At 40.6% G+C, this 25,768-nt stretch overlaps 1 protein-coding gene across 9 annotated transcripts in view; it reads right to left on the minus strand.

Moving 5' to 3' along the window:
- Positions 1–25,768, minus strand: part of BAZ2B (bromodomain adjacent to zinc finger domain 2B) — a 179,218-nt gene that overhangs the window by 66,052 nt on the left and 87,398 nt on the right. For 5 of the 9 annotated variants that reach the window (XM_056861594.1, XM_056861593.1, XM_056861591.1 and 2 more), the window contains 11 exons: positions 24,988–25,181; positions 22,823–23,029; positions 20,708–21,103; positions 17,801–18,419; positions 16,405–16,698; positions 13,200–13,260; positions 12,623–12,731; positions 12,244–12,345; positions 6,465–6,675; positions 2,376–2,468; positions 2,189–2,250 (listed from right to left, as the gene is read on the minus strand). In XM_056861594.1, the coding sequence (XP_056717572.1) occupies positions 2,189–2,250; positions 2,376–2,468; positions 6,465–6,675; positions 12,244–12,345; positions 12,623–12,731; positions 13,200–13,260; positions 16,405–16,698; positions 17,801–18,419; positions 20,708–21,103; positions 22,823–23,029; positions 24,988–25,181 (2,348 nt within the window). The remainder of the gene's footprint in view (positions 1–2,188; positions 2,251–2,375; positions 2,469–6,464; positions 6,676–12,243; positions 12,346–12,622; positions 12,732–13,199; positions 13,261–16,404; positions 16,699–17,800; positions 18,420–20,707; positions 21,104–22,822; positions 23,030–24,987; positions 25,182–25,768) is intronic. The other 4 variants (XM_056861597.1, XM_056861596.1, XM_056861595.1 and 1 more) reach the window with 1 other exon arrangement.

Genomic DNA, 25,768 nt, shown 5'->3' on the forward strand with positions numbered 1-25,768 from the left:
TGCCACAAATGGGCAGAGCAAGGCTAGTGTCACACATCTGCATCACAAAGAATGCAAAGGATGGATCTTCCTGCTCCAAATAGTTGGGCACCTAACAGGAAATGTGATGGCTGTGGCACAGACAGCGCAGTCGGAAGCAGAGTTAAACCCTCCTACAACAACTGAAATGAACTGGCTTAGAAGAATGGAGCTCTGCTTAAGATTTCACTGTGAGACCCTTCAAGAGCTGTAGACAACTGACAGCTTTTTCACTCCATCTCACCTAATTCCCCTCCTTACTACGTGTCGCTTGTCTATGCAGATCCCCCAGTACTCCTTTTGGATGTCAAAGGGGGCCCCTTCCTCCCTTTTTCACCAGTAGAAAAGTTGGTTGGAACTCCCTGTTTAATTTTCCTAGGCTATATCAATTAAATTAATTTGAATATTTATAATATTTTAATTAACAATATTTTCCAAGCTACAGTGCGATCTATAGTGCGAGAATATTAATCACCTACCTCATAGTATATCCACTCATTTATATGAAGTGTTTTATAAAAGCAGATTAATGATACACTTTCCTAGGAGTAAGCCTCATTAAATGAAATGGGACCGGCTTCTGCTTAGGCTTGCACCCTTAATTTCCTAATTTACAATACGATATAGGGCAAACTGTGTTTTTATAGTGCCATGAGGCCTATTATGAGGATGACCTAGTTAAGGGTAAAACAACGTAAAAGTGCTAAATTTAAATCAATAATAGTAACGATGATGATACCAGCAACATAACTGAAAGCCAGAAATTCATAATGTAAGTCACAAACAGCTCATTCCTGACTTCTGAGGACAAAAGTTCTCAGGCCAGGAAGGGGCTGTGCCGGTGTTGGGGGCCCCGCTCCAGCACCCAGGTTACTTATGCCATTGTGAGTGGCCCCAATGCTGGCGGGGAGCCCCGGACACTGGTCTCCCAGTGCTGCTGTGGCAGCACCACTCCAGGATGCCGGCTGGGCCTTCCGCCGGAGAGCATGCCAGGGGCGTGCCAGGGGGCATAGCTGCCTGTAGGCAGCTTCCTGTCCCCATTCAGCCTGGAGCGCCAGCGGTGAGAACGACTGCTTTTTAGCAGGTGCCGTATTGCTCTTCTCTATAGGGCGAAAAGCTCCACTTTTTTTTTGTCTTTTGGCGGCCATGAAACGACTTTGGAGGTGCCGCAGCAGCGCCTCGGCCACGCCACCTCCGGCTGCCAAAAACTCAGGAATGGGCTGAAAGACAAGTACGTTCCAGATAACATATTTAGGATCGCGATAAAAGAGCGATACATTTTCCGTCAAGGTCTCACAGATAAATTAAGTGGTACCACAAGCACAGAAAATGTTTCACTCAACCTCATCTGCCATCACAGTTTGCTTAATAGCTTATTAGGCTTTCGCTCCCACCTTTTGCTGGATGAAGCCAGGGTGATTGAATATTTTGTCATACCAACCTTAAAGAAGAGCTAGATTCAATTCCAGTAGCACCTTAGAGACCAACAAGATTTTCGGGGTATATGTTTTTGAGAGTGAAAGCTCCCTTCATCAAAAGGAGCTTTGACTCTGAAAGCTTATATTCCGAACATCTTGTTGGGTCTTTAAGGTGCCACTGGACTCCAATCTAGCTCTTCTACTGCAGACCAACACAGCTACCCTCCTGAAACTACCTTAAGGAAGAGCCCCTTTGGGCACATAACCCAGACCAGCGGTTCCCGAACTTTTTGAGTCATGGCACACTTTTCAGGAGATAAATTTGTCACGGAGCGCTAATTTTCACCTAGCACCTATATACTAAACTGCATGACAGTAGTATTTTTCTTTCCAATCTCCTCACGGAGCAGTAGGAGATGTTTCACGGAGCACAGTCTTGGAACCGCTGTCCCAGACCATTCAATTCAGCATACTATCTGATAAATTACTAAACATATGTAACACAATGTAAAACTAAACATTAGAGCTGCCATGTTTTTCCTGGTCCTCTGCTCCTCTTCCTTTAAACAGCAGCTTTATCTGCAGATGTTACCTGGTGATAATGTTTTTCTCCAAGCTGCAACTAACCTGTCTGCATACCGAGCACAGGGGCAGATAAAATCTGTAGTTTTTTTCCCTGATGAATTGTCAACTATTAAGGTACACAGAAACCATCAGAATGCCAGACCTGGTAATACTTATAGCAGAATTACCTGCTGTTTCATTATCTTGATTTGCTCTTTTTGCTTTCTTTTTTCTTCAGCAGCCATAATAGCTAGGAATAAGACAATGGTAAAAATGTCAGCAGTAAATAAATGCTGGATTGCGGAAACCTAATATCTATGAATTCAAACATTCTTCTGGAAGGGAGCTACAGTTGCTTACGAGTTTACTGTTTACCTTGCTGTTTTTTTGCTTCTTTGGCAGCTCGGGCTTGTTCTTGCTTCTGAAGTTTCCTCAAAAGCTTGATTTGTGCTGCTTGTCTAGCAATTTCTGTAACACAAAGAGGAGACACCATGATGACATTATTTAGCGATACAAGATCATTCCAACATATTGTGGATGGATCAAAGGAATGACAGAGTCAAGACAGATATGCCTTACCTTGCATATATTTTTCTTTACAGTTCTGACATAAGGATTTCCTTTCCAGCATTTCATACAAATAGCTGCTGTGTAATATTTTTTATTAAGACCAAACACAAAAAATACCAACAGTCTGTAAGCTTTTGAATTCTCCAGAACTTTTTGTCTTTTTTTGGGGGGGGGGGTTTAACCATCAAGTCTTGACTTATGGTGACCCTGTAGGGTTTTCAAGGCAAGAGATGGACAGAGGTGGTTTGCCATTGCCTGCCTCTGTGTAGCAGCCCTGGGGTTCCTTCGTGCTCTCCCATCCAAATACTGACATGGGCTGACCCTGCTGAGTTCCTGAGATCTGACATGATCAGGCTAGCCTGGCCCATCCAGGTCAGGGTACTTTTTGTCATACTGGATGCTGATCTTCTTGATAATTGTTACTGGTTTTTAAATCATGTTTTAAAACCTGGGACTACGACTGTTGTGAGGATAAAATGGAGGAGAGTAGAATGATGTAAGGTGCTTTGGGTCCTCAGCTGGGGGGAAAGACAGAGTACAAATGAAGTAACTAAAAATAGGTCTGTGATTATAATCTAGACATTGTTTTTGTAACATTTGGTTCAGACACAAATCAGTAATAATTAGTATTCATGCTGAAAAATTATCAAATTGTTTTCACACGATTCTGGTTTTTCTAGTAGCTAGCCTGATCTCGTCAGATCTCAGAAGCTAAGCAGGGTCAGCCCTGGTTAGTATTTGGATGGGAGACCACTAAAGAATACCAGGGTTGCTGTGAAGAAGGCACTGGCAAACCACCTCTGTTAGTCTCTTGCCATGAAAACCCCAAAAGGGGTCGCCATAAGTCAGCTGTGACTTGATGGCACTTTACACACACACAAGCATAAAATACAATTTGGCAAGGACAACCCTCCCTTTTTGTTTTTAAAAGTTCCATATTTTCAATACTAAATTAATCTGCATGAATACCATTCCTCTGCTTGGCAGGGAGAAGGCGGCATATAAATTATTGTTGTTGTTGTTGTTATTGTTATTATTATTCCCTCTAACATAGTGCTACTTACAGGGTTACATCGTTCCAGTGTAATAAAGGCATGATATGAACCTGCCTGATTTGATTTAGACCATTTATTTATTGTTTGCATTTGTAGCCTGTTCTTCCTCCTTAGGAACTCAGGTCAATGTACATAGTTCTCCATTTCATCTTCACAACAACCTTGTGAGGAACACTAGGTTGACACAGTGTGGATGAGCCAAGACAACCCAGTGAATATTATGGTGGCCAGCACAAATTTGAATGTAGGTCTCCGCAAGGCCTGTCTAACCACACCCATTGGTCCATGAGATCAGTATTTTCTTCTGCCTGAGACCTTTGAAGTACAGAGGCTGGGGACTGAAATTGGGACATCCATATGCCAAGCCTGTGCTCTGACACTGAGCTATGGGGCCTTCCAGCAAAGCAGCTAGGCTTTCTGCAAAAGCAACAGGATGTAGCAACAGTTGTGAAACCCACAGCTATACATATCGCGCTTGGACACAACACAGCAGAATCTCAAGAGCAAGACAAGTTATTTTACAACACACACCTCCGGGAATTATTGACAGAATTTTATGCCACAGATGCACACTCTTTGGAACTATACATATGTGCCAGTTTATAGAATCAGGAGCCATTGAAATTAGAATTTCCAGAAGGTTGGCGTGTTCTCTGAAGCACGTGCCAAGTGCTGGGTAATTATCCTCCTCACATAAGCGTTAGGAGCTTGAACCCAGCTCTGTAATGTTTATCGCATCACAAGGCACATATGTAAATACACAAGCAGCAGAAATAGTGATGAATACTATCTCTTTTTCAAAAAGACATCATACCAAGAGCTCAAGTCCAAAGATGAGAAGATAAAGTTGCTTTCCGCTTTTGGCACCAATCCACTGAAGTTCTCTCACTTGGGATAATCAAAACCAGTAGTGTGATAGAAATTTGAATTCAGTATTGATAAGGAAGGCATTTCCCCCCAGTTTTTTTAGAATGCCAAAAATTCTGCTTGCTACCCCTTCCTCCCCCTTTAGCAGGCAATTATTTCTAATGGGTTAGTATAATATTAAGCTTCTTCATTATCATTGTCAAATTGAGGTTTTGTGCCAGGGCTAGCAAGTTTTAATGATGATTCCCCAGAACAGATTTGCACATTGTAAGACATGAGCTTTCATCTAGGGAAGTGTTTACACCTTGGTCATGTAAATATCTACATACAGATTATCTAAGTGCCTCATAAATCCCCCTGGTAAATTACCACATGAACAATTTCTGGAATGCCTGAATGTTTAGGGAGAACTCAATATAGCACCAGTGAAACGAGCCTTGAATTCCTCTGAGAAATAATGTATTGTTAACTTAAAGGCTTGCTGGTCAAACCACGAATGCAAATAGAAAATCCTCAAGATAGTGCAATCAAATATTTTGTAATTGGCTATATGTCTTAACAACTATCCAAAACTGGCATGTATATGTCTGTGGTATGTAAGACAAGCTACACTCATAGCACGTTCCTGAGCCTCCAGGGCAAAACCCCTTAGGAGGCCAGGAAGGCGCTGCGCCGGTGTTCGGGCCCTCTGTGCCGGTGTATGGGCTACTTATGCTGGTGTTAGTGGCCGGAATGCCGGTGGGAAGGTGTTTAGCAGGCGCAGCCTCGCTTTTCTCTATGGGGTGAAAAGGCCCCGTTTTACAAAAAAAAGCAGCTTAAAAGCTTTTTTTTGTTTTTCGGCATGAGGGGAACAGCTTTAGGAGGTGGCGCAGCAGCGCCTCCTCCCCGCAGTTCCCCCACACCAAATCTCAGGAATGTGCTGTAAATCTCTTCATCATTCCATCGAACACAGCAGAAAAGAAACGAACTTTCATTTTCTGGATATGTAAGTATTAGAAATATAAACATACATTAGTGGGAAATTGAGAGTACCTCTAGTGAATCTTACCTTCTCCTTGTGGCAACTGCAAACAGGGATTTATATACAGTATCAAAAAGTCTCATGGTATCTTCAAGACTAACAAATGTATTATGGGCATAAGCTTTTGGGGGAGCCAGAACCCATTTCTATAGATGAGGAAGTGTTTACATAGGAACACAATCATACTGAATGTGTGCATAGACCAAAAAAGAAAGAAAGAATAAAGATGGCTGAACTAATAATAGCAGGTAAAGGGACTATTATATTAAAGTACTTAACATCAACAATTTTGAGAAGGACATAAAAGCATATGAGTAATTTAAATGACAAAACAGGGGCCTTGAACAGCTGACACACACACACATATATCCTTTCTTTGTGAATGCTAATACCCAGAAGCCTATGTCAGAGAACAATATAGATTTCTAAAGATACGACTAGATTTTTCATATCCTCCTTCTGTTCTGAATCAGGCAAATGTGTAAGGACTGTTATCATGTTAAGGTATATGGGTATCAAAATACAAAGGCAGGCTTGCCAGGATGCAACTTGGAAATTCTTATTGTCTCTTCAACAGCTCGGAAGTATGAAAGAAGCTGTAGCGGAGGCTCTATACCATCCACGGTCATCCTCTCATACTCACCAGCTGGAGTAGGGAAGCCTCAGCGGGCACAGGGAGGGAGGGAAACAGACTGCAAAGGTACAGGATGAGAAAGGCTACAGCCTCCTTTTGTGGCTGTGGAATTCCAAGAGAGGCAGGATATTTGGGCTATGACCCAAAAACCTCCAGGAACAATACTCTGGCAATTCCCTAATTAGTAAAAAAAACTCCTATGTGTTGTCTTATTAACAGGAGCATGTGACAAGGAGTTGCCTTTTGAAACCGTAGAAGCAATGTTCTATTGATACTTTTTGAAAGAATTTGGGAGGAAGCTGTAATGAAGTCCTCACCTTGGGCTTGTAACTTCCTCAACAGTTTAGCATCTGTGTTGTCAAGGAACTCGGCACTACCAACATTTGGAGGTCGACCCTTGCGACGCCTCATTTTTGATTCCTCCTTAGCACGCTGCCTTTCTGGATTTGGCGGTCGTCCTCTACGTCCCTCCATACCTCTGATACGGGGAAGGACTTCCTCTTCTTTCAGTAAACACCACTGCATCCCCTTGGAATCAATACATTTCACAGAAAGGATTAACATAAAATGGACAATAAAACAAAAAAAGGTGTAACAATACACATATACATACACTGAAGCATATGTCTATATATCTGTAAATATTAGTTCTGCAAGCTTGAATCGATTTAATTGGTAGTTTAATTAACGAAAGCATTAAGCACAGACTAGAATCAGTTCTATCATTAACTGATAGATATTAGATTGAAGGGCACACAAAAACACTGACTCCCTTATTCGGTCAAAATTTAGGAAAAGAAATTAAACTCTTTCTGTCCAGTTGCCTACCCAACCCAACAGGTATTTTGTACACCTGAGTAAAATCTCTGTAGATTTTTGTAGCAACCGCTGAAATCATTAAAAAGATCTTTTAAATGTGTATTTTCTATAATACAACTAATAGAATCTGTTCTCTTTTAAACTGTAATATGTTAACCGTAATATGTAAAATTAAATATTACAGATTTCGAGATGTGATGGAAATTAAAATATTAAAGATTGCCTTTCCTTCTAAAAATAAGTGATAACTTTTAAAATTAAAATTGTACATTGCCTGATCAAAGCAAAAATATGGTCTTTTTCAATTTCCTCAAAAAGGCACCTATCTTTAAAGTTTCGGAAAAATGTGAATAAATTAATTTCTTACATCTTTAATCACTTCATATTCCTAATAAATATAAATACATTACAGCAGGCAAATACAGCTGTATATTGATAATACTTGTTAAATGTATGGTTTAGTTTACAAGGTTAATTTTATAAACCCTTATCAATTTCTCTTGCATCACAGTGATTTTATGTAAGCTTATTCTTAAGAAGTTCTGAGTAGTTTCTTTGAGTCTCAGAACAAAGAGCACATTCCGGGGGAGGGGGGCAAAGCTCCATAGGAGACCGTTTAACCCAGGATAACGGACACTTACACCATCCTGGGTGGCATACACGCAGTTTCCTGTGTGTCCTGGAGTAGCAGGACGTAAATCCCAGAAGTGGCAGCTTCCTAACCCCTTTTGCCCGGGAATGCGACCTTGAGCTGTGGCATGGCTTTGCCACCTTTTTCAGTGGTGCAGCCTCGCTTTTTGCAATGGGGCATTTTCCCCTTTATTCTTTTTTATTTTTTTTAAAGCTATTTTTTCTCTCCAGATCTATCCCACCCCCAGAAATGGGCTGAAAATTTGCTTAATGATCAACCATTATATAAATGCCAGACACAATTAATTGCTTGTATGTCATTATTCTGTCATTTTAGAGTCTGTTTTGCCTCATAATCCCATTTGAAATGTTACATTTAAACAGGAGACATTCTTTATTAGTGATCCTTAAAGTAAGTGAATGTCAAATTCATTGGACAGCATAATGAAAATATATTATATGGTCTCCATCTGTTTTTCAGGAGTGTACATATGCCGCAGAATTTAAATGTATAGAATACAGCAGGAGGATACCTAAGAATTTCTAGAGTCTTCCATGTACATTTCTGGCAGTACTTTGATACTTTTTGCAGGGCAATGATTCAGCTCAAACCCAACTACTTTCTGACTATATATTACTCTTCCTACACACTTGACACTGAGAGACACTGTCCTTCAGTGTTACTCCTCTGAAGATGCCTGCCATAGCTGCTGGCGAAACGTCCGGAATGAAAATACCAAGACCACGGTCACACAGCCTGGATAACCTACAAGAACCAACTAATAAAATATTTATTTATTACTTTATTTATTCAGCTTATTTATTCAGCTTTTCAGGCAGTTTTTGGATCAGAGTGCTTTTAAAAAGGTAAAGGTCCCCTGTGCAAGCACTGGGTCATTCCTGACCCATGGGGTGTTGTCACATCCTGACGTTTCCTAGGCAGACTTTGTTGATGGGGTGGTTTGCCAGTGCCTTCCCCAGTCGTCTCCCCTTTACCCCCAGCAAGCTGGGTACTCATTTTACCAACCTCAGAAGGATGGAAGGCTGAGTCAACCTTGAGCCGGCTACCTGAAACCAACTTCCGTCGGGATTGAACTCAGGTAAATAAATAACTAATAAAATATTAATTTATTACTTTATTTCAGCTTTTCAGGCAGTTTTTGGATCAGAGTGCTTTTATTTCCTTTCAATTTCTCATATTGAAGACAAGACACTTCACATGGTGTTATGTATAATTAATGGTTAAGAAAATAATATGTAGCCATATTTAAATTTCTGCCTGAATTATAAGTACATTTTATGACAATCAGAAGAAGAAGAAGAGTTGGTTTTTATATGCTGATTTTCTCTACCTTTTAAGGGGAATCAAACCGGCTTACAATCTCCTTCCCTTCCTCTCCCCACAACAGACACCTTGTGAGGTAGGTGTGGCTGAGAGAGCTGTGACTAGCACAAGGTCACCCAGCTGGCTTCATGTGGAGGAGTGGGGAATCAAACCCGGTTCTCCAGATTAGAGTCCACCACTCCTAACCACTACACCATGCAGTTATCACACAAAATAACAGCCTAATGGATTTGTAAATACAAATAACTAACCAATAAAAAAATTACAAGACGGTTTGGAGCTTAGAGAAGTAACACATATATAGACATATGTGAAAGCAATACCAAAAAAGCACATTTATACTAGTTAGCATAACTATCATTTCAACTGTATAAAAAAAGATAAAGCTGCAACTCTGAGTAAACCATATTGCACTATTCAATATTCTCTGAAGCACACTCATGACAGTAAAAAACAGAAGTTCTCCTGACGTTGAAGAATTACTTACCTTCATTCAGTGCTCTCCAGAATTCAGCATCCTGCAAAGCTCCGCACTAATTAATGCAACAGTGTACCCATGCTCTCCAAGATGCTTAAATGCCTCCTGACTCCACCCCAAATGGAATCACAAATTCAGAGCTAACACTCTGAATGATCAGATGGTTCATCTTGTTTGCCAGGCTGGAATTGATCTCAGTTTGCATTTGACAAAATCTAACCAAAGATGTACCAAGAACTCAACAGTGCAAACGGTATGGAGGGTCTGTAACTTATTATTTACTTGTTTATGTTACCAGTGTATACCCACTTCTAATACGCATGAAGAGGCTTCCAAAACAGTACACAATAGACCAATAAAACAAAACTGTAAAAAGGAACAATAATAAAACACCATAATAAAATAATAAACACAAGCCTTACAAGTACAACCACCATACAAGCCCTCCATGCCCAACACGTGACAAATAACCACCACCAGCAGAAGAAAAAAATTAACAACACAGCCATACCAGCAGATGAAATCCTCAGCAATAATGCTCAATAATGGAGTTCTCAAAACTTTGTTAGAACAAGGTTCCCTTGCACACTATTTCTGAAATCTGGTCAGAGCCAGCGTGGTGTAGTGATGAGAGCGTGTACTATTTCATTTTGATGTAGCACTCTTACTGAGGCCATGTGATAGCGCAGAGTAGATCTTGATTTTACAAGAAACCCAGCACTGTACATTGCTTAAGGGATTGAGAGATAGGGGAAAGCCCCATGAATAGCCTGGGAGGAAATCAGAGCACTGTGTGGGAAGGGGAATTTTGGGTGGAATCCAATCCAGTGATTAAACCTCTCACCAAACTAAAACATCCAGGATTTCTTGGGTGGATCTGTGACTGTAAAAACAGCACAAAAGCAATATATTGGGTAGTTATACCCTGAGGGGAACTGATTTTATATCAGTTTTAGTATCATGGCTTCTCTCACAGAATCTGGGGATTTTAGCTTCAGAATCACAGCTCTTCTTCCCAGAACCTCCTTACCCATTAGTCCCTGAGGAGATATAGCGACAACTACAGAAGTTCAGAAGATACCCAGAAGCCTACTTCTCCCATACAGCTGATGAGGTCGTAAAACTGTTTCTTGTCTGTTATGCTTTGACTCACATCATTGAATATTCCTTAGAAAAAGCGTTCTCACCTAAAGTACTTTCTGACATGCCAGTTTTCAGTGAGAATTTGCTGCTGTCTGTGAGACCTAGGTCTAAGTTTCTGCCTTGATTTTACATGTTCTGTCAGCCTCACTTTCCATGATTCAGCCCTTGCAATAATGAGCATAGTGAATAATTTTCTTTCCGCTACTGTATGAAAAATGCATACAGCTCTGTTCTCAAAGCATGTGGTCCTGCATTATTTCATATTTTTGTAGGAGGTCTTGTGTGGGTAGGATGTTAAAAGCTTCCACAATTACAGGAAGGTTTTGAGGAATATTTGATCATATCTATAAACTTGTTTTGTAACTGTGGCAAACAATTTTAAAATAAGGACACACATATGGCCACACAAAGCCCATCTCATAGGAATAATCTAAACAGCAAGTGACATAGAAGGGTCTGAAGATCTAAGGTCACATAAGGAACGATCCCAGTTAAAGAAACTAGATTTTGCTACATTCTCAGATAAGAAAGTAAAAAATAAAATAATGTGAATCCCTCTCAGTCCTAAACAGGTCTATTCACAATCCTACTCAGATTTATTCAGTAGGGCTTACTCCCATGAAAGTGTTCTTAGGATTGTACTGTATGGGGCAAAACCCAGAAATCGGGAGATCTCACAGCTGCAACATAATACAAATGCTCCCCCCCACCAAATAAACATTTATCATAGCCTCCCTAGGGCTGACTGCTTTTTTTCATCTTATTTACGTACACTTGAGCACATCATGCATTATCTGCACAGTATGAATGCCCTCTATATGTGGAACCCAGGGCTAAATTTCTTGCTGGATTGGTTTCTGGCCTAAACACCTGTCCTAGAGCTGAGAAACTAGTATTTTTGTTAAAAGATACAAATAGGTTTGTCTCTTATAGGACTGCCCTGTATGCTCTGGCAGCAAAGAAAATAAGGGCCAATATGGCTGCTAGAGGAGTAGATCCTCCAAGTTGATTTTAATGGTTGCTAGGTCCCATTGGCCGATTGGGACACCACCACAATTTTTAGCTATTATTTTGTTGTTTTGGATGCATCGATTTAGCAAAGTTTTATTATGTATATTTATTATTAATCCAGTATGTTATTAATCTAATATTTTATTAAGTATTTGTGGTATCCTTGATATGTCTGTAATGGCCTATGGCTAAATGCAAATAAAACCATTCATTCATCTGCACAGTATGTTTAACTCTATATTTCAACACATGCCACAGAGACAACGGAATTTTTTTTTTAAATCCACGATATACAAACACAACTACCTACGACTGCCACATATATAAAAGGAGAATAAAATGGATAAAAGAAATATTTAAATCAATATATTCAATCTCAAAGGCCCATGATATTAGATGACTGCAGCTTCCAATCTGATTATGAGAGGTTCTGAACACCTGGAGTGTGCTTCCAAAACCACTGGGTTGTGAAGGTTTTCAGCACTTCCAAGTGGGAGGGGCAGATGTTCAGTCACTCTCGACTACTACTGTAAAGTCATACGTATGGCTGTAAGAACGAACCAGGCTTAACAATAGCAATGCTCCAGAGTGTAGTAAAAAAATTATTTCACTTAGATTTATGATACTACTCCTCGGATCAAAGACTTTACTTTTTTTAAAAAGCGGATACCTGCGGTCCATCTCTGGCTTCATAGAAGTCACCCACTCCTATTTTTGCACTGAAGCTGAAATTGTCCCTTGAGATATCCAATATTCCATTTCTGCTGAGATACTGAAAAAATCACATATTTTTCCACTTCAGCTTTTTTAGTCATTACAACCTAGCTTTGATGTACAGCTAATATTAGAGAAGTCAAATGTTTTGCATATTCTGGCAACGGGAATATGAATTTACAAGGGGGTCAATTTAGAGGCAGGTTAAGGTACTTTAGCCTCACATCAGCGGACATTTTGCATCAACGGACTTTACTGGAGGGAAAAAGTTCATTTAAAAAGCAACCTGTATGCATGCTTAATAAGCGCCAGGCAGTATAACATTTAAAATATACCTTTACTACTTCAGGGTATTGCCGTAGCTTCTTCCCACATGGTGCGTAATATGATACTTCTCCTTGAAGGCGGCCACCAAAGTTCCTTATTCTTGTTTCCCTTTGCCAGCTACAGTAAAATACAGTTATGTGTAAAGAGACATATCCTGGCTTGCATCCTCCGAAGTTCTGCTATGAAACTCTCCATGGTCTCAGGTAGAGATAGGTCTTTCCCAACCCCTGTGGCCTGACCTCTTGTTAACTGGAGAGGATAAGAATTGGATCTGGGACCTTCTGCATGCCAGGCACATGCTCTATGTCAGAGCCACACCCCTCTCCTCTTAAATTCTCCTCTGCAAATGCCTCCTCCATCCTTCTTTGCTTTACCTTAGTAGGAATATGCGGTTCCCAGATCAACTGTACTTTTGCCCTCTGTGCCGACAAAATTAAAACTCTCTATATCCCAGTACGTATTGTAGTTAACTTCTAATCTTGATTCAGACCTGTAAGGCTATTTCAAAATCTTCACTTTATAGAGTGTAAGCACACTTCACACAACCAGCTGCCAAAATTTAATGCAAAGATTTATTTTACATACCCGTACTCCAGAGGAATGCGCAATTCTCGCTCATCTGTTACTCTTCGCCTTTTTGAAGCACCTTGAATAGAATTTATTGATTTTTAGAGAGGAGAAAATAGAAATTATAATTGCACAATCATGCCTTGCCATTTTAGACAACAAGATATCACCTGTTTTATACCCCCTTTTTCTATTTCCTTATTTATTCACCTCTTTTGCCCAGCTAAAGGTAATAGAGAAACATGCAAGATACATGTTTGCAACCTTTGGCTGCAAAGACAAAGGTAGTAATTAAAACCTTCCTGGGTGATTTCTCTGTCTCTCACACACAAATATATAAGAACAGGACGTGGAGAAGTGGAGCCTGATTTAAAAATAGGAGACAATTTCAAAGGGTCAGTAAATCTCAGGAAGTTTCAAAAGTGTTTTTGTCAGTTTATACATGGGCTTGTTTCAGATATCACACAAAACCATGGTTTATTGTAACTATAGTTAGTTTGGGAAGCCAGGATTCAGCTCATGTACAATCCCTCAGATCCTGATTTGCCTTGTCAAATGCTTCTCTGTGTAGTCTGGGAGAGTGTCACCAGAGAACAACCCAAAATACCTGTATTCAGAACTCACATGAAATCACAGTTAATAAACCAGCTTTGGATCCTGACCTGTTGGCTTTTGTGTGTGTGTGTTAAGTGCTGTCAAGTCGCTTCCGACTCATGGCGACCCTATGTGTCCTCCAAAAAGTCCTATCTTTGACAGCCTTGCTCAGGTCTTGCAAATTGAGGGCTGTGGCTTCCTTTATTGAGTCAACCCATCTCTTGTTGTGTCTTTCTCTATTCCTGCTGCCCTCAACCTTTCTTAGTATGACTGTCTTTTCTAGTGACTCTTGCCTTCTCATAATGTGACCAAAATACGACAGCCTCAGTTTAGTCATTTTAGCTTCTAGTGTCAGTTCAGGCTTGATTTGATCTATAACCCACTGATTTGTGTTTTTGGCAGTCCATGATAACCGTAACACTCTCCTCCAACACCACATTTCAACCTTAGAATCCAACAGGTTACCACTGGGTATCATCTTGACTCTTCATTAAACCTGAGCGAACAAGTTATATTCATTCTACACTAAAAAGCAAGTCTGGATAGGGCCCTAAAAGAACTCGCTTGTAAGTAAGTTTAATTGAATTCCTGGCTATATATTTACAGATAATGCTGTGATCCTCAGCACTTCCATAGCCGGTGTCACTCAGTATGCCTGTGGCTTATTGGATAACTGTCATGACATGAAGTATCTTATTGATTTTTGAGAACTTCTTTTTGCACAATGGTTGCACTTGCAGAGGGACATAACCAGATTTGTTTTTGTCTGTTTTCTGCTCCCTACACAAAGCTCCAAACCCACTATCTGAACTCTCCCCCTCCCCAGCGTAACTAAAAGTTGCACATACAAAAACGGTCAATTCAAATTCATTGTTCAGCAACGTTTAAGTCATAAATTACGACTCATCAATGGAAACCCTGATTTGTAAAAAAAAAAATCCTAATATAAAGAAGTACAGTTTTTCCTAATCTGCAGCTAGTAGGAGAATCAAAATTAGTCCCTACTTTGTGAATTGCGAGTAGCCATTTTTAAAGAAAATCAAAGCTATCTGGTTATGTATAATATGTTTTAGTGAGTTAAATTCCACCCTGATCATTTTCTACATAATGCCATAAAGGTTCTGCAATCTATTTTGCAAGAATGTAATTTTCCACAGTGTAAACCTGTGGGGCAAGGCAGTGGAGATAGTTGCTGACCCAGAGGCCATTCCTCCTTAGTCAGACAGCAGCTGCCGGGAACGGATTTCCCAGGCACTCCCAGGGCCCGATTCAGATTGGGACTATGGTGCAGGTAGGGACTTCAGTTCCCTCATGCCACTTTCCTGACCTAAAATGGCCCCATAGAGTGTCATTTGCCCCATTTGGGGGCTGCAAGTACTCTATGGGATAGTCCACATGTCTAGTTTGGTCCTGTTTTTAAACGTTTCCTCCATGTTTACTTTAAATTACTTTTCTTCTCTTGCAAATTCAGCCTCTGGTATTACTTTCGCAAGGAGGAGAACATCATGGGAGAAGAAAGAAATGTAAAACCTTTCCTCCTGTCCCATTTTCTTGCTGGAAAAAGCCATTCCCAAGATGCTTCTGCCTGGCAATTACTAAACCCTGGCAGCTAAATTTGCAAAAGAAAAAAATTACACAATTTTAAATTTACACAGAAGAATCCATAACATGTACTTGAGCCTTCAGTTGAATATTGTATCAGAAAGTTCGGCAGAAAGATAAGCTGAACCAGATGAGACAGGATGCAAGGGGAATCTGGGAATGTCCTGCAATATGATACCCTTGGCAACAGTTTCTGAGCCTCTCTGTTCACTCATTTACCCTCTTTGGACAAGAAGAGGGATACCACTGTGGGAGCATTGGCCACTATGTGAAACAAGATGCTCAACTCAATGGATCACTGGTCAGATCCAACAGAGGTCCTTATGTTCTTATGAGAAAGAGAGAAGCTGGAAGTCATAGTCTACGGCAGCCTCCTAGGCAGGTTACACAAGGGGTGGGGGTGGGAAAAGCCATCCGTGCTGTGGTAACAGCAGTGAGCGGTGTGGGGACGCACAGGAACAGCACCAGCTCAAAGCACTACAACTCAGCTTTGAATTTTAAAAAGGCCTGTGTAAGGGACACACACACTGGATTGGCTGTGGGCCGAGCTTCCACACAGAGAATCTGCCCATAGCCATCCCACATTTCCCCTTTAAGTCAGGGCACAGAACATTTCTTTCTTTGCTTTGGCTTAAAAGGGAAGGCCCTAGGAACTCCAGTGTCAAAGTCAAAGTCATGAATGATGTCATGTGGAAGCTCCTCCCAGAAGTGAGGGCATGCTGTATTCCACCAAAGGAAATACCCCTGTGCAGAAGTGACCCTAGTTAATTTTTTCCGGGCATAAAAGGGGAAAGTCTGCCATTCACACAACACCAAGTGCCTGTTTGTTCCAAGCACAGAGATTAATTTGTGATTAAGAAAAAAAGAACGCGTGTAGTGCTGAGATGCCTGAACTTAAATGTAACAAAATGAACTGAAATTGCAAGGTCAAATCCTGAGAAGAGCTCAACAACAGCTGCCCCTTTTTAGTTTTCAACAAAGCATCCCTCTGATAATAGCATTTTGTTAGATAAAATTATTGCTATACCACAGTGCGTGCTTGGCGTAAGCGCAGGAGGAGTGCCCACAAAGACGGGTGAAGGGGACTTAGGGCATATCGCCGCAGGAGCAGAACTCGGGGTCTTTGCTACTTGGAGGTTAAGTGGAGTCGAGCAAGCAGCAAGACTGATGGAAGAGCTTTTGGCAGAGGAAGCTGTTTTGTTCAGTTTAACTGCAGACTTTTCTCCCTCCGTGTCGGTCTCAGATTCATCTGGGTCCTTATCATCTTCCTCATCATCTTCAGATCCTTCAGTATCAGACCCTTCTGAATTGCTATCAGATTCTTTGAGAAAATGGAGAGCACCATGAATTATGAGAAATTTCTACCACTCTACCATTTGTAGGGACTGTGAAAACAATTAAAGAAAGAAGCACATGACTTGTAATAGGGAATTCCATGTTTACAGCCAGGAAGAATCAACGGATGTTGGCTGTCTGTTGGCTTCACATTTTGACCCAGCAGCAGAACCCTTCCTTTGTATTTTTTGGAACGGAATATTCCCTTAAACTTCTGCAATTCATTTGGGATACTTCTGGCCCTTGAATTCTTGATGTCTGGCCTGCCCAACTTGTCATCCAACCAATTGAACTCAGCCCACAAACCAGATATTGTGGCCTACCAAAATGCTCAACATCCTTTCTGTTTTATTGTACATTCCAGGTAGGCAGCAAAAACCAGAAGTGCCATTGAGCCCCCCCTACATGGCAGGTGTTATTTGGCTTATCGTTTCATGGGTTGTTCAGACCAATTTAAGGTTTAATAACTGTACAGCTCTTCTGCCACTAAGGACTGCTCAAAAATTGAAGCTAGTGCAGACCATACTTGCCTTCATCCTCATAAGCATGAACACAACAACACTTTATTCAGCCTTCCAGACAAACTTTAGGGTTCTAATTTTGATATTGCATTGCTTTCAATCAGAATGATACCACTGAGCAGAAACAGATGCAAACTTATACACATAAATCAATTCTCTCCCCGTTATGGCTGCCAAGAACTTTTTATATACAATAACACCTAGCATTAGAAATAATTTGTAGGTCAAGGTTGTTTGTAACACTAAAATACGTTAACTCTTTACTCCCCCCACATTCACCTCTTCTCAAAGACTGGAAAATCCTAGTACCTTTCATTCTTTACTCCCCCCCACCCAAACCACATAGGCGTGATCTAACTGTAGCAGCAGTTACATCTCAATCCATGCTACATTTAGACTGGCTCATCAATTAATTACTCTGTAGTTGCTATCTTATTGTCATAGGAACCAGAGTGGAACAATGGACCTCTGCATTATTACTCATGGCATTTAAAGGAGGGAAGAGATGGGTGTATTTGGAAGAGAGCAGACATGCATTTAACACAGTTTCTTTAAATTTAAATGAACCTGATTGACTGTCATCAGAATCTTCATCTTCATCATCTTCATCTTCATCCTCCTCATCGTCGTCATCATCCTCATCCTCATCATTTGAGTCTTCAGAATCTTTACTGCTAAGAATGTCTGAATCCGTTCCTCGGAACTGTTCGACTAATGATTTTGTGGAAGGATGGTTGTGTGGTGTTTTTACTGTTATTGCATTATTGCTGACAGCCTTTTCCTTTGCTGGACCAGGTAATAAAGGAGAGGTAGTAGACATAACAGGTGTCCGGTTGCTTGGTGTCTTTTTCCCACATGTGCTTAAATTTACTGGTGAGGAAAAGGTTATGTTGCTGGAAGTAGGTACATTTTCATTAGCCTTGGGCTGAGATTTGGATTTGGTGGTAAGTGCTAGAGGAGCCTCCTGAATGACGCTCTGAATAACCCCATTGGGTTGATGGTTACCTAAAAGTGCATTGGTCAAGAAAGGATTAGAATGGTTGTTTTCTAAAGAGGTGTGTTTCTGATGAGCTGGTGAGGAACTAGTTGGCTTTGGACTCGATACTGTTGTGACAACCTTCTTCAGGTTCTTGGATGATTCGTGTTGTTTCTTTAACTGTGCTGGGAATGTTTGTTTGTACTGTTCCTGCAGAAACACAAAAACAACCAAAGATATAACCAAATGCCATAGCAAATACCTTATCAGTTTGCCTATCTATTTTAAACAGATGAGAAAGTAGGTAAGCAGTTATCTAGTTCATACAGCAGCTTTGCTCTTTCTAAATTAAGATAATTAATGTTGCCTTTATTCATATATGAAGAAAGATATATGAAGGGACTAATCCAGAATTATGACTTGATAAGGTTGGTGTGGGTAGCAAAGGAAACTGAGTATGTTGTCTGTCATTCTGGAGGGTCACTGCAGAGGGAATGGTGGAGGGCCATTGTATACATGCAGAAGAAAGGGGTAAGGGATATGCCAACAGTCAGGTACTGAGGGGAGGTTTCTAATTTCCAACCTCTGATAAAATTAACTTGATAAGGGAAAGAAGAAAGCCATGCTGGTGTTCTTCAAGTATTTATTACGAAGCAAGAAAGATCAAGAGGTTGCAACCCTATCCATGCTTACCTGGAAGCAGCTCCCACTGTAATTAATGGGATTCACTTCTGAATAAACTGGGTTTAGCAATGGAGTGAAAATAAGATATCATAAGCATTGCAGTAAGTGGCATAATGCAACCTTTAACGGTTAAGTGCTGCTACAAATGTTTCAATCTCTTCTCCTATATTATATTATATCTGTTCTATAAACCTGGCCATTCAAACCTTTGTTGACAAATCTACAATGAATGCACACTGCAGGAAACCATGGGAAACCACATTAATTCATCACACTTAAATTAGAATACATGGGTCACTGACTTCAAAACATTTGTTAAACAAAAAGTGTTAGTTACAAAACTTCACCAATTAAACATATGAACTGAAAATCATAAAACATGTATGATCCATGCTAACAACCAAGAAAAGCATTTCACCTTCCATTAAAAAAAGCAAAAGGTGTATCACAATGTGATTACGCTGTCCAATTCTCCTTGACTATTAATATGGAACTCGCACTACTATGATGCAAGCATAGTTGGTATGGTAGTTCTGTGCTCATTCTTTTGATTATTTCAAGGGCCACAAGAACACAACATGTTGTGAAGGTAGAAAAAAAGGATAACTGAAAATTTTAAAACATAATATGCAAACAGAATCGTCATGACAGGTTTCTATGCTAAGCATACAAATGTTTACAATGTAACCAAAACTAACAGAAACAATGGGGAAATGTTTGGGTCAGATACTTTACCAGGATGCATTTTCAGTGGTGCTCCATAGATTTTTAGCCACAGACAGTGCAATCCTAAGCAGAGTTCTAAGCCTGTTCTCCTCAGTGGACTGAGAGGCATGAAATTCTGTTTAGGATTCCACTGTGAACTTCTTAAACATCATCTGTATGGCAAAAATCCTACATTTTCCTTATGAACATGTAATACAAATTGCTCTATTTACCTAAAAGGAAGGCTAGGGTTTTTTTCCAGGAGTGCCATCAAGTTGTCTTAAATTTGGATACAAGTATGTACTGGAATAAAAAAACTTCAAGTGTGCAACCTTTTTCTAAGGGAGGTGTCAAACCAGGGTCATCTTCCTTCAGCAACACACCCAAACCTTTCCAGAGGCTTTCGTGTTTGTATACCAATATACATTACATAAATTGAATATTCTTCCAATGTTGTGAGAAGATACGGTAAAAAGATTATGGAACCGCCAGGGTTTATTTATTTATTTTGTACAAGACAAGTTTTAAAGAAATTTTAAAATATGAATACAGAGATGGTGGACGACATAACCTGGACCTTTTATGTGACTGAGCATGTTAGTGGTGTGCCCAGTTCACACTGGATGTTATCTACATGGTAGAGGAGAAGAGGGTCAGCAAAGTTTTCCACCACATGAGCAATTGGACCTGCCTGGAAAATATATGAACTAGGGTTTTTTGTACTTCCTTTATGGCATTTGTAAACAACACTCATAATTAGCAGTGAACTTACAGGAACCCACAATTTTAATACTACCTTGATTTTAAAAGCTGCTATTACATCATGGTGGCAATCCTAAACAAGTCTGCTAATATTAAGTCTCATTTTATTCAATCAGGCTTACTCCCAGGAAAGTGGGGTTAGGACTTGCAGGGCACAAAAGGATGTGAGAAAAAACTGTTTCAAAATTACAAAAAATCATGATTAAAAATGTATATTGTGGAATGCATAGACCTTTAGTCCACACAGGCTTTTACAAATTCCAAGATGAAATCATATCTTAGTCTGAATGAAAAACGAATTCCTCCCCAGAGTAATGTTCACCCAAAGAAAACCAAAATCTGCTCACCCGGTTTGATCTTACATCAGTGGTCAATGGACTAGGTTCTTCAGAGGTATTTTTATTCCCTGCCTTGAGTAGATCAGGAGAAGGAACTATAAGTTTTAAGAAAGTTTCCTTTTTGGCTTGATTTACCAAAGACAAAGGGTTCACATTGGGCACCAATCCCGTAGACTGTATTACGCTTGTATGTTTGTTCACAGATTCCTCCTTTGCCTGAGAGCTTTGGAAAATAAAGGGAAGCTGCTGTGACAAAACCTGAGGCTGCTTCTGCTGGGACTGGAATGATGGGTGAGTCTGGGTATCAGACACAAGAGGTATTGGCTGGTGTGTTCTCTTTTCCTGGGGCTTTTCGTGGGTTTTTTGTCCATCTGCTTTCATCTCTGGTCCACTATGCAATAGCACCTGCAAACATAGGGGGAAAATGCATATACACTTAAGCAGAAGACCCAGTCCATAATATTAAGAATTAGTTGCTAAATCAGTCCCAGCAGCCTAATAGGCCAGACTAACCCTATCTAGGGGAGGGGCTGTGGCTCAGTGGTAGAGCCTCTGCTTGGCATGCAGAAGGTCCCAGGTTCAATCCCCAGCATCTCCAGTTAAAGGGACTAGGCAAGCAGGTGATGCGAAAAACCTCTGCCTGAGACCCTGGAGAGCCACTGCCAGTTTAAGTAGACAATACTGACTTTGATAGACCACAGGTCTGATTCAGTATAAGGCAGCTTCATGTGTTCATGTGTTGTCAGAGCCTGGAAGCTAAGCAGAGAGAGCCGCAGTTAGTGTTGGATGAGAAACCACCAAGGTTTGCTGGGGTTTTTATGCGGAGAAGAGCAAAGGCCAACCCCCCTCTGCTCATCTCATGCTTTGAAAACCCCATGAGGGTCGCCATGAGTCGGCGGTGACTTGACGGCCCACAATTATTATTTTTTTATTAAAATAGTCCTACAACGTCCCAACACTAAACAACAGATCAGACAGTCACCGGCACGCACTCTGCCGCACTCTCACAAAAAACGCGCACATCGAGCGCCTGCCATCTCTTTTACTTCGTAATAATCTTAAATTAACCTTACAGTATGTCTCCTTCACACTGTTCTCTGCAACGGCCTCCTTTTACTACGTGATGCTGGAGTTCAGAATAAAAATGCGCTTTGAAAAAATGCGGTTGCTTTTGAATGTGTGCCACACTATTCGCCTAACAGAACACTGAGGTTTGCATTCTGGCTACTGGTTACTGGACAGTGTTAACTGCTATGCGAGGAAAAGAGCAGCTGTAAACAGAATTCAGTAGCCATGGCAACACACAGGTAAGCTGAACCTTTGCGACGCGCAGTGCTTCTTTGGCCTGATACCTGTCTTATGCATTTCCAGTTTACGTTAAATAAAATAGTACTCGGGTTAGCAAATTTCCCGACATATGCCCGCCCACTAATTTAAGGGGCTGTAGCTCGGCCTTGCGGCCTCTATTCCTTCAACAAAGCGCTAGCAGTCAGAAAAAGATGTCCTCTGTTTTCGATTAGAAACGTTAAAAAAAATAAAATAAACAGACTTAGTTGTAAGAAAAAGAGTTCCTAAACGACTTGATTTAAGATAGCTGTGAAGAACCAGCCACTTTTGAACTTAGCTAAAACGCTGTGCATATCCCATCAATTATTGCTCACGTTTCTACTATGGTAGTAGAAAAGGGCAAGAGTCCAGTAGCACCTTAAGACTTAACAAAAATATTTTCTGGTAGGGTATGAGCTTTCGTGAGCCACAGCTCACGAAAGCTCATACCCTACCAGAAAATATTTTTGTTAGTCTTTAAGGTGCTACTGGACTCTTGCCCTTTTCTACTACTGCAGACAGACTAACACGGCTACCCACTGTGAAATTTCTACTATGGATCACTTTTCTGAGAAGATTTTACCTTTGTTCAAGCTTGCCTATTACAGTGAATCTTTCACATGATTTTGCTCTTGTTCCCACTGTGAGGTTTATGCCAAACTGAAAGGTAAACTGTGGCAAACAGGTTAACTGTTGCCAAAGTGATTTTACACAGTGTATCGTCCTTCGGCCAGCAACATAAATTAAAGACACTAAGCTTATAAAAAACTATATAAAGAAACTATAACGCTACCATACCTTGTTCTTGGTTTTCGGCTGTGCTTCACTTTCTGAATCAGAATCATCATCTTCACTTTCTTCAGGACTTTGATCCTCCTCCTCCTCCTCATCTTCCTCCAAATCATCTGAGTCACTGCTGCTAATGCCTTCACTGGAAGTGTCTGAAGAGGAGCCAGAATCGCTTTCACTGTTGCTGGAACTATCCACGGCTTTTTTTCTGGGTTTCTTAGGAGGAAGATAAACATTTGTGCATACATAAATCTTTTATTATCTGAATCACCCAAGACTTTGCGACACAATAAACTTCACCTTATCATCCTCTTGTTAACATAGGGTTGGATCCACCAGGTTTCCATGGACAGAAGGGACTTCCACCTGTGGAGTGTAACCTTCCCCTGCTATCCAAAGTGCACCTCCGAATGCTGATCCTGGGGGAAGGGGTGTAACTGGCAAAAATCTCATCCCTTACACATGCAGAAATTCTCTGGTGGATCCAAGCCACTGGCTAGTGGATATAGAGTTTAGTTTGAATCTACAAGACCTAGACTCAGATCCTGCCTCAACCATCATGTGACTTTGGGCAATTCACAGTTCAAGTTCTATTCAGAGGATTGTTGTGAGGATAAACAAAACAAGCATTTTGCAAATTGGAAGTGCTACATAACTGATATATATGATGATCTCCAAGGCAGAATCCTTTTCACAACTTCCCACTGAAAGCTTGAGCTATAACTGTAATTAGCACAAGAGGACAATTTGGTCACTAACAACACTGGATTGAAACTAGAGATAATTTTCCTTCCTTCCAGGGATGTCAGGGAGAATTATTTTCACCATGGTCAACTTTGGGAATGCTGCTTTGGGTGTCCCTACCATCTGAGGCTAGATGGATAGCAACCTAAGAAAGGGCCTTCTCGGTCATGGCATCAAAAGTATGGAATTCCCTCCCCAAGAAAATTCATCTGTCCCCTTCCATCATTATCTTCCACCAGCAAGTGAAGACTTTCTGTTTTGTCTGGCACTCCTCCACTGATGTTCTTTCCCGTTTATGTGATCTTTTTAATTGCTTTTAATTGTTCTCTATATATTTTTATTTTGTTGGCCACCTTGGGGACCCTAAGTCAGGTGGAAAGGTGGCATTAAAAATTTTAAATAAAGAAAATCTTTGAAGGTTCAAATGCCTGTCAGATTAATTATTATACATCTGTTTTTAATATTCAATCTAGTTATAAAATCTGGAGCAAATGCACTATGGATGTATAGCCCATTCCAGTCTACTTAGAGATAAGTCCCACTAAGTTACTCTCAAGTGTGAGCAGAACTGACATGCACAGGACCCCAGCCCCAAGTCATATAACCACTATTACAATCAGCACCTTAATGTAACTACACAGAATGAACACATTACCAGCCCAGTCCTGCGTACCAGATAATTTTTTTAAATGGAAACCACAGAAGTTATGTCAGCTCTCTGTATGAATCATTTTACCATAGTTTCCAGAGATTCCTAGGGAGGTGTGACGTCACAACCAGGTGTTCCCAGAAGTGACATTATGCCGTTGCAGTCCACCGCCCACGGTGTCCCTGTCCTCCTATCTCTCACTGCTTGCCTGATCATGCCAGGCAGCCCTAGTACCAGTGTGTTGGGGAAAGACCTAAATCCTACTTCAGTCTGATCCAGCTCTAATACTAGACAATATACAAAACTAGTGGCCCCATAGAGTTTCCAGTGATTTCTAGGGAGGTATGACATCACATCCAGGTTTTCCCAGAAGTGACATTATGCCGTTGCAGCCAGCCAGCCAGCCGCCCGCCATGTCCCTGTCCTATCTCTCACTGCTTGCCAGTTCATGCCAGGCAGCCCTAGTACCAATGGGTTGGGGGAAGACCAAAATCCTACTTCAGTCTGATTCAGCTCTAATAGTATACAATATACAAAACTAGTGGCTCCAGATATAATGCACAACTCCATCCACATCAGCGTATTCATAAAGTTTAACAGGACTGAATAAATATTACCATGTGGAGGCATATCTGCACCTCCACTCATGGTACACACAGTTTTCAACCCAAGGTACCTTGATTTAGCCTGAAGTTAGATGGAATATGTCTTACTAGATGGAAAGAAAAATGCCTTAAATTAAACTTCTTGAGGTTTTTTTTTTTTTTTTTTTTTTTTTTACCTTATCTTTAATCTTGTCAGCTCTGGCATCCAGAATCTGGCTTTTATTTTGTTCCTGGTTACACTTGTGACTGGCTCCTACTGTGGTTATAACCTTTGCCTGCCCTGCAGAACTCGCAGTGGTGGTGGATAATACAGACGTGTTGATGCCTGATACTGAAGTGGTACTGTTCCCATTTACTGATCCGTTAACACCTTGAAAAACAATTTTTAAATAAAATGGAGCATTAGCAAATACTGAATAAAAAGAGTTAAAAGGCTTGCACATGGACTAAATGTAACAAGATGTATTTTAATATAGGTGTTTACACACAGAAACAACTACATGTCTCCAACCAAGCAGTTCCAAAGATTTAATTTCTGCCGATTTTCCCCTTCCACTGTTTTACTTGCCTCCCAAAGGTATTCCTGAGAGTTTTCTGACTCTCAGGGGGGCAAAAAACTTTGGTGGGACAAGTGGACTGAAGGGGAAAAGAAGCAGGCAACCAGTCCACAAAGTCTGTGGGTGGATACCTCCCCGTATGTTTGCTTCAAGAAGAAAGGACATTTCAAAATATCAAAAAGTATTAAAAGAAACAGAACAAAGGAAAGAGCAATAACAACAATTTTGCCAAGGTCTGTTAGCCATAATTTATGTACCAATTTGTTTTAAAGATATAAATGCAAGTGTTGTGTAAATAGGCAAATATTGCACATTGGGAGGAAGTGTGCTATATGTGTGCCTACATGCCCATATTCCTATTGTTAATGCAGTGGATGTAAAATCAGAGACATCTGTAGTA

This window comes from Euleptes europaea, chromosome 15 (assembly GCF_029931775.1).
Source record: "Euleptes europaea isolate rEulEur1 chromosome 15, rEulEur1.hap1, whole genome shotgun sequence".
NCBI lineage: Eukaryota > Metazoa > Chordata > Lepidosauria > Squamata > Sphaerodactylidae > Euleptes > Euleptes europaea.